The sequence below is a fragment of the Lepisma saccharinum genome, chromosome 6 (assembly GCF_977018435.1).
Source record: "Lepisma saccharinum chromosome 6, izLepSacc3.1, whole genome shotgun sequence".
NCBI lineage: Eukaryota > Metazoa > Arthropoda > Insecta > Zygentoma > Lepismatidae > Lepisma > Lepisma saccharinum.
Genome location: NC_139234.1, coordinates 64,788,311 through 64,801,425, shown reverse-complemented (window position 1 = coordinate 64,801,425; position 13,115 = coordinate 64,788,311). Strand labels below are relative to the sequence as shown.

Genomic DNA, 13,115 nt, shown 5'->3' with positions numbered 1-13,115 from the left:
GATATAATTGGTAACCATTCCCTACACAAAAGCAGTATTGAAAATGGCTTACTTCTAACACAATTCACAATAAGAAATAGGTTGGTAATTAAAAGCACCTACTTTCCACATAAGAAGATACATTTGGGCACATGGAAATCACCAGATGATTATACAGTAAATCAAATAGATCATGTTTTAATAGATAAGAGACACTCCTCAACAATCATAGATGTAAGAAGCCAAAGAGGACCAAATTGTGATTCAGACCATTTTCTTGTAAAAATTAAACTAAAGACAAGATTAAGCAATAACCCAACCAAACAGAACATACGAAGAACAAAATGGAACTATACAAAACTTGACAATCAAGAAAATAAGATGAATTACCACAGAGCAATTCAAAATAAGTTACAACAAAATACTCAAGAAAAAAAAAGGGAAGTGGAAAGGAATTTATAAAGTGTTAACAGAAGCTGCAGAAGAAGTAATAGGCAAAGAGAAAACATCAAGGAAGAAAGAGTGGTTTGATAAAGAATGTCAGCAAATAATTAACCAATAACATGCTGCAAAGAGGAACAAGAAGTAATTGTAACAAATACAAAGAACTAAGGCAACAGGCAAATAATTTATGTAAGAAAAAGAAAAAAGAATGGATAAGAAAGAGTATCCAAGAAATAGAAGAACTTAGTCAACAGTCAGAGATTAGAAAGTACTATGCAGCAATAGAGAGAATAAATAAGGGATATCAACCCAAAGAGATAGGATGTAAAAGGAGAGATGGGAAGATAGTAGGAGACAAAGAAAGCATACTAGAAAGATGGACAGAACACATCCAAGAACAACTATACAATGAAATGTATAGAGAAGAACAAACAGCAGATAACGACGAACAAAACACAGAAGGAACTCCAACAAGAGAAGAAGTTGAGAAGATAATAAAAAATCTAAAAAACAATATATCACCAGAAGATGAAATAACAGCAGAAATTCTAAAATATTCTGGACCAAATATGATAGAAGAAATATACAAAACTGATAAAACAAATCTGGCAAGAAGAACACATACCAGAAGCATGGGATAATGGAATATTGTGCCCAATACACAAGAAAGGTGACAAAACAGAATGTAGTAATTATAGAGGTATCATGTTACTTAATATAACTTACAAAATATTGACTAGCATTATACATAGAAGATTAACAGCAATAACAGAAAACATAATAGGAGAATACCAAGCAGGCTTTAGACAAGGAGGAAGCACCATAGATCAATTATTCACAATAAGACAAATAATGGAAAAAACATTAGGAACATAATACAAATCTACATGTTATTCATAGACTTTTGTAGTGCTTTTGATAGTATTAAAAGGCATAAATTAATGCAAACTATGACAGAATTACAAATAGCTAAGAAATTAATTATATTAACAAACATGACACTGCAACCTACATATTTCAAAGTCAATATGGAGCGATATGGGTGAACTAACAGAATATAACACAGGAGTAAAACAAGGAGATGGACTATCTACATGCTTATTTAACATAGCACTACATGGAATAATAAGCAAAATAGACAAAAGAAACAATATTTACGAAACTTAGCCAAATTAACGCATATGCGGACAACGTTACCGCAGGTAACAGCAAAATGTAAAGAATTTAAAAGTTGTTTCAATAAAATTACAACATTGTTAAATACGTTAATGAACACCGTTGCAGTCGAGTAGATATTGCCTGCCTAGGACATTTTTTCTGCAGCCGACAGAAGCGAAAAGGGAGGCCGTTCCGCTACCCTGAAGAGGCAACAAGGGAGAAGAGGGTGCCAATGCAGGGAAAGAGTGGGGAAGGACTTTGGTGTATTATTCATATGCCTGTTAAGGGGCCCTGTTGCCGTTCAGACCCACCGGAGCAGCCAGTGTTGTCACATCGGATTGACAGAAAAGAGCTAAATTCCGCCTAAAATAGGAATACAATTTCTGTGAAGCAACCAGAGTAGACTGCAAAGCCAGGGCTGGATTGAACTACAACTGAGACCAGTTAGGTAATAGACGAAAATAAAGTTCCTTGGTGTGATTCGTGATTTGGACAAACCTTGCTCCAAAATACTAAGTTGGCAACAGTAGTACGTACAGCTGGGTTTCCCATCCACGAAGGAGCGGAGTTCTGTCGTCTGCTCAGTGCTCACCACATAAACGTCAAACTGGCCCAGGAAAAGTGTGGTTCGTCTCCTTCGCAGCTCATTGCAAAGAAACGGAGACAGATGAAGAATTGACAAGGGTCTATCACCATTCATTGGATTTTCGTGGTAACTGTCTCATGAGTGGTAGTTCTTTCTAGGAGTGTTTGTGGCTAAATCGCTGTGCTGATTGCAAAACAAGAACGAAATGAACAAATATGTAGCTCGAAGACATGTTTTCTTTACCGAAAAGAGGGGGGGTGTGTTGTAATAACGTTTTGCAGGCATAATTGTCGTACTGATAGCCGGTAAAACTTTTTAAAAAGTCACGCCATGCCACTGGTAGTTATAATATCCAGAACAGAAGAAGAAATAAAGAGAACATACAGGATATTAGAAGAAGAAGCAAATAAAATTGGGTTACAGACAAACATGAACAAAACCAAATACATACTACTGACACCAAAACAAGGTAAAAAATGTTACCACCAATTTACAATAGATGACAAGAAATTCGAAGCAGTAACAAACTTCAAGTATCTTGAAATGACGATAAGTGACCAAAATAATATGCATGATACAATTAGAGAAAGAATAAAGGCAGGGACAAACCATATTATGCCAATATAGCAGTGGCGTGGCGTGACTTTTTCAAAAGTGTTACCGGTCGCGGTCATCAGATGTTATCATCTCCACCCAAGACCCCCCCCAAAAAAAACATGCCTTTGATCTGGATTTTTGTTCATTTCGTTTTTTTCTTGCAATCCGCTCAGTGACTTATTTAGCCACAATCAATCCTAGAAAGAACCACCACTCATGATAATTACTGCGAAAATCCAGTGAAGAGTAGTCGAGCCTTGTCAACCATCTCTGTTTCTTTGCAAAGAGGTGGAAAGGGGAAGAAGAACCACACATTCGGGTCAGTTTGACGTTTCTGCGGAGAGCAGACGACAGAAGTGGAAGGGAAGTCCAGATGTACATTCTACTGTTGCCAACTTAGTTTTTTGGAGCAATGTTTGTCCAAATCACGAATCGCATCAAGTACTTATCTTTTCGTCTATTACGTAAATGGTTTCAGTTGTAGTTAAATCCAGTTTTGGCTTTGCAGTCTAGCTCTTGTTGCTTCAGAGAAATAGTATCCCCGTTTTAGGTGGGATTTAGCTCATTTCTGGAAATCCAGTGTGACAACACTTGCTGATCCGTTAGGCCGCAGCGGCAACATGGCCGCTTAACAGGCATATGAATAACCCCGTAGCACATGCCTCCTCAAGTCTTTCCCTGCTGTTCCCTTGCATTGGCGCCCTTTCCTCCTGTTGCCTCTTGAGGGAAGCGGAACGGCCTGTCTCTTCGCTTTTGTCGACTGCAGAATGTCCTTTGCAATATACACCCAACTCGGTTAACTTATTTAATAATGTTCTTATTTTATTGAGAAAAAAACTTTTTAATTTCTTTACATTTTTCTCTTACCTGCGGCTTCATATAAGAGAGAATATATCCCATTTCCTTCTATTACCTTTGAGTTTACTTTCCAGAGTGGAGGGTGGGCGAGGGCTTTGATTGTTGTGCCTCCAGATAAGAACTACATACATGATTGAGGAATTCCAATATCAAATAAGAAATTTTGGGTGTTCAATCAGTATGTTTGGGGGTAGGGAGTTTAGACTCTCCACTAGTTAGGCCTTGCATAAGCCCTATTTCTGAACAGAGAGGACACATTGTACACACAATGATATTACCTAGATATATTCTTACCTTCTTGTTGGTTCTTCAATGTGACAGATAATCGGGATGCACTCGGTTCAGCTGGAGGCAAGAAATGCTTGCTCTTCTCTCCATTCTCTTCCCCAAGGCCAGAATCTGATTGGCTGGTCGTGGTCTTCTTGCCAGGAAAGGTGAGTTTCATCTCTAGCTCGGGCTGAGGACAATTGCCAGCAATTGTCACAGTCCACGCAGGAGAATGGTGCTGATCACGCCACCGTTGCCGATATCCACGTTTCTTATGTTGGCGAGGAACTACAACAGGATAACTTGGTGCAGGGTCCGAGGACTCAGATCCTCCAAGTTCCCCTGATCCCATAGCCATGTCTGCAAGCACAGGTAAGCCAAAATTATGATCCTCCAACATGTCGTCTCTGATCTCTTCCATTTGTCTCCGATGGTTCGGAGACTTGGAATAGTCACTGCTGTCAGATTCGTGCGATTCGAAGGATTCCTGACTTAGGGAAGGGCTTCTGAATTCCGACATCCTCTTCTGATGATGTTTTGACTTCCTTGCTTGCTGGTGCAGAAGCTGGTTTCGCAGGATTTTGAATTGATGCAGTTCTGCCTGAAGACAGTCCGGTAATAGGAACTCCAGCACCGGTTTATGCCCATGTCTACACGTGCACCTCACCGTCGAGAAGTTTTTCTCGCTTGGTCCTGTCTCGCTGGTGGATGTGTACGATCCAGGGAGATTCTCTACGGAGATAAGTTGTCTTTTCTCTTGCGCACTTGGTTGTTTCAGCTGAGGAAGACTCCTGGGAACGCGATGTATTTCGTCTGATGTAGAAAGTGCAGGAGATGATGATGTTTCCGTAACTGGAGTCTTTACCTGGATGGTATATTGTCTTGGTAGCTCGGCGTTTTCATTGTCAACAACAGTCACAGTTTTCTGTTGGGCCCCGCTTTTTATGTCTGTAGAAATCTTGCTGCTCGTGCAAGTATTGTCATCTGTTACAACACCGCTGGTTTCTTCCAACTGGCTATCAGTTGCTGACTCTTTCAAGAGATAGAAATTCAACCAGCCCTTGGACAAAGATAGCAGCCCCTTATTAGAGTTTGCTTCCACTGCGTCTTTTCCTTTGAATGACCGTTTGCTCAGGCTGCGAGTGGCCGATTTGTCGCTTCCCGTTTCAGTCTTCTGATCGGATGAATTTTCACTTCCCACCTCTATCTTCTCGGTCTGTTCTGCAGTCTTTTCATTTGTTATCTCAGTCGGGACATCTGGTGACATTTCGTTTGTTGCCTCGGTTCTTTCGTCTTCTGATGGTTCTTCAGTCTTGTGGTTGCTCAATGTTTCACTCTTCGGAACATCTTTAACAGTTTCCACTTTTTCAGAGCTATCCACTGGTGTCTTTCCACTACATTTTTCAGGTTTGGATCCTTTGGACGACTGTTTGGCGATGGCCTTGTTAGTTTTTGCCTTTACTTCCTTGCTTTTCGAACGAACCTTGATCCTCGAAGTCACAATGGGGCACCCGGTTCCAACGACGCTGCGAGAGGTATCTTTCGGTGGGATGTCACGTTCCGATCCTGTTGTCGAAACTGATGATTTCGATTTGGAACCATCGGCATTGTTTGACTTCTTTCTGTGGTTTCTTTGTGGGTTGATGTGCGACTGCTTGCTTGGCGCTTTCCGTTGTTTTTTGTTGGACTGGGCCAGTCTTCGTTTCTCGAGGACTTTCTCGTCCTGCGATTCCATGGACTTCTCCTCGGGGATGCACTCGAATCTCTGGAAGCGCTTACCGAGGTTTCTTTTCGGGCTCAGTTCTGTGATCCGCTTAGGAACCGATGGGCAGGAGTTGACCTTCTTCGGTGAGGTTTGTGGGGTAGGAACTGGCGACCGCTGAAGCATGTGCCTCTTCTGTTCGATTTCCTTGTGTCGCTGAGTGAGCTTCTCTTTCAAACGGCTCGGCATCGTCGGACGTGGCACGGCCTCCTCTTTCTCCTCGGTGTCGTCGGTCATCGACACGAAGAACGCTTTTCCTGGAGGAGGCACAGCCGGTTTCGTTGCTGGCTTGTCCGGGATGACGATATCCCCTCGCACCGGCTTGTCGTCGTGCTTGATCTGGACCGGCTTGTCCGTTGGTGATTCTGCGTCGCTGTCGGTGGCGTTGCTGTGCGATAACCTGGACGCTTCTTCTATGAGGTTGTTGATAACGTTCGCTATTTCCACCGGATCGCTTCGTTTCATGGCACGCTTCCTCACCGGAAAGTCCTCCAGGCTGTCGACAAGGCTAAGGCTCTCGGAATCGTCATCGTTGTTCTGTTCTTCGGAGCTCGTGCAGTCCGCCGAAGTGTTGACCAGCATGGACACCGACCGCGGCAACGCGGAGAACCTAGGAATTGGCAAATCCTGTCGACGTTCAGGAACCGGAAACGCATTGGGTTTCCCCAAGAAATAGTCGGTCCGACCGTCTTCCAAGCAAGTTGATTTCTTGCTCTGGTACTCCCTGACTAAACTAGAAGCGGAGAACGTTGAGGAACTCAGGGTGGGCGAGGCTTTGGCGACCGAGTTAAACTGTAGCTGGTTGTTGTCTCGGATGTACCATTGCTTTCGTCTCTTCTGCTCGACGTGGGGCAACGTGTAACTGTGAGCTTCCGACAATGACATGTCGTCGCTCTGGTTCGAATCCGATCGCTCTAAGGAACACCTCCGTATGACGGCCTCTGGCACGGAGTACCTCCGACGCAGCAGTGGAGGGCACGGAAAACTTCTCCTAGAGTCTACAAAGCATATCGCAGAGCTTGGAGATCCGTCCTGAAACAAGGCTTCCTGCTTCCAGTCTCCATCTGGACTAGGCTGACCTCCGGGAGACATAATGCAGTCACTGAAACATACGAAAGAACATTTCAGTACCAAGAATTGATAGCTAAGATCAAGAATATATCTAATTACAGGTCTACCACTCAAGATGACAAAAAGAAAAACCTTTACCTCCACATCTTCCCACATTATCCAAAGGTCAAACACCCGCTTTAAAGTAAAGTTACTCAGGAAGGAAAGATACGAGACCGTCAGCAATTCTTTGTTCTGGCCAGCCAGTAGTGACAATTTAGGGATGTTATTGTGAATAACTTTTGGGAAGAGATCTCAAGGGGCTTCTTGCAGTCCTTTTTAACTTTCAGGCAAGAATTTTAGGTTGGGGAATTTCCTCGCATACACTGAAGGGGGAAATATGTTCATGTGTGCCGACGTACCCCAAAATGTTAACCCATCATTCATTCACTTACTGTTTTTTTAGCTGTGCAAATTTGTATGCATCTGGAGAACATTGGGAGGCTCCTGCGCAGACACTTCAAACTGTTTTTAGATCCATTGCAATTTGAGGCAATTTCGAAGCTTTAAAATTCAGTAAAATGGAAAGAATTTTGAAATAATATTTTACAATCTAATAACATCAATGAATAAGATCCGAGCATTAGTATACTTTGTTCAAGAAGATTGCAACAAGATGGTTTTGAGGTGTATTTTAAATCACCTGATATACTAGTGGTAAGGGTGATCTATCCAGAAGATAGGACAATACCTAGGTATAAAGGAACAATTCGTGTCGATTAGTTTTCGCAGTACAAATTTTGAATCGGGTTTATAACATTCAACTAAACCAACAACAGCATAAATTGGAATATGTGACAAGTGCTCAGCTATCCCTAAACTAAACTAACTAAATTTCCAGCATACAAAGGCACAGCACCGAGGACCTGGGAACTTGAAACGTTACGAGACAGAATTTCTGTGAACTCAAATAATAATAGACGTCATTGAACTGTCGTGACCGTTCTATTTATGGTCTAGTAAATTAGCCTGCTCATTTAGACTTGAATATTTTACCACAGGCTCCAACATGAGTACCGTAACATCATGTTCTCTAAACGTTTCCAATAATTGAAGACGACGGATACTTAGTCTCTCATCAGCACAGAACATTGCTATTCTAAGCTCTTCCGCTGTGTTAAATATATCATGACCGCCACCCTCCTTCCTTCCCGAAAGATTATGCAATTTTCTTTTGCACAGTGAATGAAAAACTTTCAGAATTTTTAGTGTGAAATTGAAGTACGGTTGATAGTCAGTGGATATTAATTACTGACTCCATTTCATTCTTCTGAGAAAATTAAGAACATCGATGACGAGGAAAATCAGACGAACTCCCCACGCTGCAAATGAAACTGGAATAATTCACACAAATATGGGAGCAACGAAATCGGGTTATGGAGCGTCATTACCTCCTCCATTGGGCTTTACTTTTCTGAAGGAAATGCAGCTACATGCTTAATTTGCTTCATTTGCCAGTCATATTTATAATCAAAACGATGGTTCAAGCAGCCTAAACTCATTTCTTAAACAGACCTAGGTAAGCCTATTCCCATTGATGTATTTTTTGTTATTTATCATCGCTTTTCTGCCACTTTTGACTAATCGCAACGATTGGGATGAATGATGAAATTTATGCATGGACACTCGCAAAGAACACCCATACCCAGGCCGAAATTCGAACCCGGGACCCCTGGCGTCGTAGTGCACTGTGCTAATCACTCCGCCGCGGAGTGATTACCTTCTATTCTCATAGAAACCACAAATCGGTAAATTTTGGTGCTTTATCGGTGTCGGCAAAAATGTCATATAGGTCCCATATTTACGTAGCTATATTATCTACAAGGGTTGGATAAAAAGTAATGGCAACACTGCTGTCCCGTGAAAGGGGTGAGTCACAGCGCCACAAGCGTTTCGTGGCTGATAAAGGAATGTCAGACGAGAAAGTATAGTGAGTGGGAGCGATTGTATGTTATTCAGTCAAAAACAGCAGTGCTCTGAAGCAGAGGACGAGAGTGCAAGCGCCCTAACAATATGTTTAGGCAAGAAGAACAACGTCTCTCAGGCAGACGGTCAACGCAGCCTACTTCTGCACCTTCTTGCAACACCACCTTCGTCTCGCATTAAGAAGGAAGCGACGGCACGGTGTCCCATCATCCTGCTTGACAATTCAAGGTGTCACACTGCGAACAATGTGACTGCGCTCCTGCATAACTGGTAGTGGGAGGTACTGGAACATCGCCGTATTCACCGGTATGAGACCGTGTGATTACGACCGTTTTGTCAAAATGAAGGAACCACTGGGCGGGAAGCACTACGACACGCGCGAAGCCATCATACGTGCTATAGGGCAGTCACTGCGGGACATCGACAGAGATGGACGCGCTGACGGTGTACGACGCCTTCCATACGTGTGACAGAAGGTCGTAGAGATGAGGGGCGATTACTTGGAAGGAATGTAACACGTGCTCCTCTGCCAATACAGTCAAGTACCAATTATATCAGTGTTGCCATTACTTTTTATCCAACCCTTGTATATGCATAGATAGATTACATAGATAGCTACTGTATATTCTTTTCTAAAAGGATATAGCTAAACAATATACAGTATATATATATATATATATATATATATATATATATATATATATATAATATATATATATATATATATATATATATAGATATATAGATATATAGATACATACATACTGGTAAGATTACAGTAGAAGCGAGGTAGGTCTGGCCTAGAGTCTTGACCGGGATTTTTTTAGGGTTTGGCACAACTTTCGATAACTTGTGGTGGAAAATATTTAGAAGAGAATACTTCTGCAATAACAACTTGTAATGTATATGTCACTATTTATATGAATTGTGATGGATATATTGATAGAATACTATATTTACAGAATATCATTGATCGCATTAAGATCACTTACGAAATAAAATACGATTTTCCCAGTGTTTTTGTGCACAAGCTAAATTTTTTGCATTATTTCGCGACTTAGTATGAATGGAAAATATGTTTAGAACGCATTTTATCAACTTATAAGTAAATTCTGGAAGAATTAATATTCTCTGGTATTATCGCATATTGCATAACATGAAAACAAGCAAGAGCCAATCAACAACAATTAATGTCCTTTTCGAAATCAGCATCTCCAAAATTTACAAGAAATCGGCTACTTTTGTATTGTATTGCATTGTACAGCAGTGTAATTTCGTAAAATTTTGGTAGGGGCTTGCGCCCGATATCCTCATACCTGGTTACGCCAATGGTCTGTCCTTTCTGTCAGCCCTTTGAAAACTACGTGACAGGTTAAATACAACAAAACTTATTTAATTATGATCCAATTTTACTCTCTGAACAAACAAGAGACTCAATTGTAGAGTTAACATTAGAGAAAATCCATTTGAATCTTTAGGGGGAAAAAAATATCTCACGCACAGAATAAGGAGGGATAAAAATTAACCATATCATTTCCTTCTTCCTGAACCTTGTTAATGTCTTCAGGATCAAAAAGTAATATTTGTTTCCCAGGAACCAGTTTAGGTCGATGGCGAACAAAGCAAGGGGAGTTGACGAAGAAAGTAAATTCATTTTCTGGTCGAAAAATGAATGAGAGGAAAGAGGAGGGGGTTATTTGGTGCATTGCGTGACTTTAAGCGTGACTACATCGACCCACGCACGGAACGCACCTGTGCTTCTCTTCCGCGCTTTTCTATTCACGAAATACAAGCCTTATCCTGCGAAAGATTCGACGCAGGATCCTGTCCGTAGCCACATGTTATTTTCTACATGTCGGAACATGAAATATTCAGCCGGACTGCAAATTCTGTTCCTCAGCTGAACGTTCTCCTCCTTGCTTCGGGGGCCCAGTTTAACGACTTCCAGTTTTAACGAGCAAGGGATTGCTGGTAAAGCAAACACATAAGACAAACTGAACCGAACGTGACCTGTTTTTCGTACCTTGATTACGTGTGTTTTTGTTTACTTTTGTTAGTCTTTCGATACTAGGAAAGTTCATAAAATTGAACAGAGATTGCCAGAACTTTGGTTCAAGAGGAAATTGCGAGGCTTTTAAAGAAAACTTAAAAAGCAATACTTAAGATTGAGTTTTTGAAATGTTTCATCGTGCATACAGATAACAGAAAAAAAAGACGTGTTTTCAATCTATTCTGCCTTACAACATAACTCTTGGACAATTCTAGAGTTAATTGATTGATTGAATTGTTGTTGTAAGTCCACTTTATGCACTGAAAGGCTAATCGGGACTGGACCTACAGTTTAAAGCGGGATCCGAACCACTATGCCATGTATCTCCACCGGATATCGAACCCGGGACCCCTTGATTACAAGGCGATGACGCTACCACTGCGCCATCGGAGAGGCCCTTAACAATGGATTAATACGGTTAAGACAAATGTATAATTTTTTTTCTATCATTGCCAAGGACTCCAAACTTTACGTATTCCTTACATACACCATGTTCGTTGTAGAATTATATTACTGTATTCCAGTGCAGTAGCACTGGGGGACAAAAATACTACTTTCTCTTGGTATAAAAGAATTAGCATTCCATAGTGCGGGCGACAAAAGTGGCAAGAAGTGGGGGACTACCACCCCACATGCTCCCCTATTCGCTGCCACTGTCTCACTGGTTATAAATGTATTTAATTCAATGCGTGCATGGAAGAGGGGATAAAAAATTACACCCTCCTTGTAATCGGCAAGGTCTAGAGTGAACTGGTCTTGCTTAGGGTTGGACAGATGAAAAACTTTTGTTTAAGTTATAGGGTTACGTCCACTTTATACACAGATAGGTCAATTAGGACTAGGCCCACAGTTTAAAGCAGGATCCGAACCACTATGTGCCTCCACCAGGTATCGAACAAAATAGTGAATAGCAATCGCCACCCGTTGACTACTAAAAATAAGTGATTTCCTACTGTCCCTAATCTGTATGCGTGGAACCCGCCATTATACTGCTGGCCCTTATTTAAGTTGCGTCCAATATGATCCCTCATAATATGACACACGCCCTCATGAAAAACTGCCGTCGGCATACGAAACTATCAACCTATTTTCTGAACAAGCTCCACGTCACGTGAGGCCATATAATTTGCACATTACATGGTTCGGGAAAATGGAGGATAAAGGGGCAGTAACTTACGCAAACGATTAACCCACTTTCGATGATAATTCCCCCAAGAAGATTCTTCCTTCTCGAAGAGGAAGAGACGCCGAGATGTCAAAATATCGGAACACACCTTTCGTGTGTGCGGATCATCGCCTGCGTGACCGACGGGGTATGGATATGCAAACAAGATTCCTTCAAGTATTTGGGTCGTATGTTGATTCTTGCTTCTTGGGAAGCCGTTGTTGGTTATAAGGGATAAAGTTCGCGGAGAACAAGTGAAGATCGAGGCTGGGCCTATAAACAGGAGACGGAGAGGTTCCTGCAGAAGGTGTAATGCTAGGAGGGACCCGCTTCCTGTTCGTGGAACGAATTATTCCCACGCAACTGAACAACCTCCGTGTTTTCTTTCCCTATTGACTTTTCATTTCTCTTTCAGGGACCAATTAAAGTTGGAATGAAAGGGAAAGGAGAGGAAACGGATGAAATATTCTAGCGTGATGGTGGCGGGAAATTCCTCAAATGGGATTCTTCCCTGGTGCATACTTATGATGAAATGAAAAGCATGTAACGTTTCGAGTCTCTTGTAATATTTATATTGTTTCTAGGAGCTTATAACATTTCATATATCGTTCTATCGACCTGTCTATCTGACATTTACTAATACAGATATTATAAATTCCTATCTGTCACTTTGCCACACGTACAAAGAGATCCCGTACTTCAAGCGGCCCCTGTATACCTGCTCCGAATGATTCTGTAGCCTGCCAGCAATACATTGAGCCGATGCGCCCGTGTTGATTACTGATTCTCCAGTCAGCTCGTGAGTGATTTTGTGCAAGTGGAGAGTTTTGTAACCTACGTTCAATTGCCGTACTTCGGTCATTTGTGAAGTAAGTGCGTCAAGTCTTCTATATACTTAATCCTAAACATAAGATCTATCTTTGCATTAGTAAGTAACGGACGGGAATGCGAGATAAATAATTAGCACGAAGAAAATAGAACACTTGTGGTCGCAAAGTGGACCCCCACGGCGTTCCTAAGGTAGTCTGCAACTGCGTAACAAGCAAAGAATGTGTTTTCACCAAAATTCTAATTTTCATGGGATTCTGGTACAGGTTCGAAGAGGATAGATATGGCGAAAACAGGGACGAAAGTAAGAACGTGGAATCAAGATAACATGGTAACATATATGCTATTCGAAAGAAAACGATGGGCTTGAAAAATTCTATCAATG

The 13,115-nt window shown here is 41.5% G+C and overlaps 1 protein-coding gene across 4 annotated transcripts in view; it reads right to left on the bottom strand.

Annotated features, from left to right (window-relative positions):
* The window catches only part of LOC145988830 (uncharacterized), a 197,324-nt gene that overhangs the window by 8,566 nt on the left and 175,643 nt on the right, over nucleotides 1–13,115 (bottom strand). For all 4 annotated transcript variants that reach the window (XM_083124045.1, XM_083124048.1, XM_083124046.1 and 1 more), the window contains one exon: nucleotides 3,917–6,753. In XM_083124045.1, the coding sequence (XP_082980171.1) occupies nucleotides 3,917–6,753 (2,837 nt within the window). The remainder of the gene's footprint in view (nucleotides 1–3,916; nucleotides 6,754–13,115) is intronic.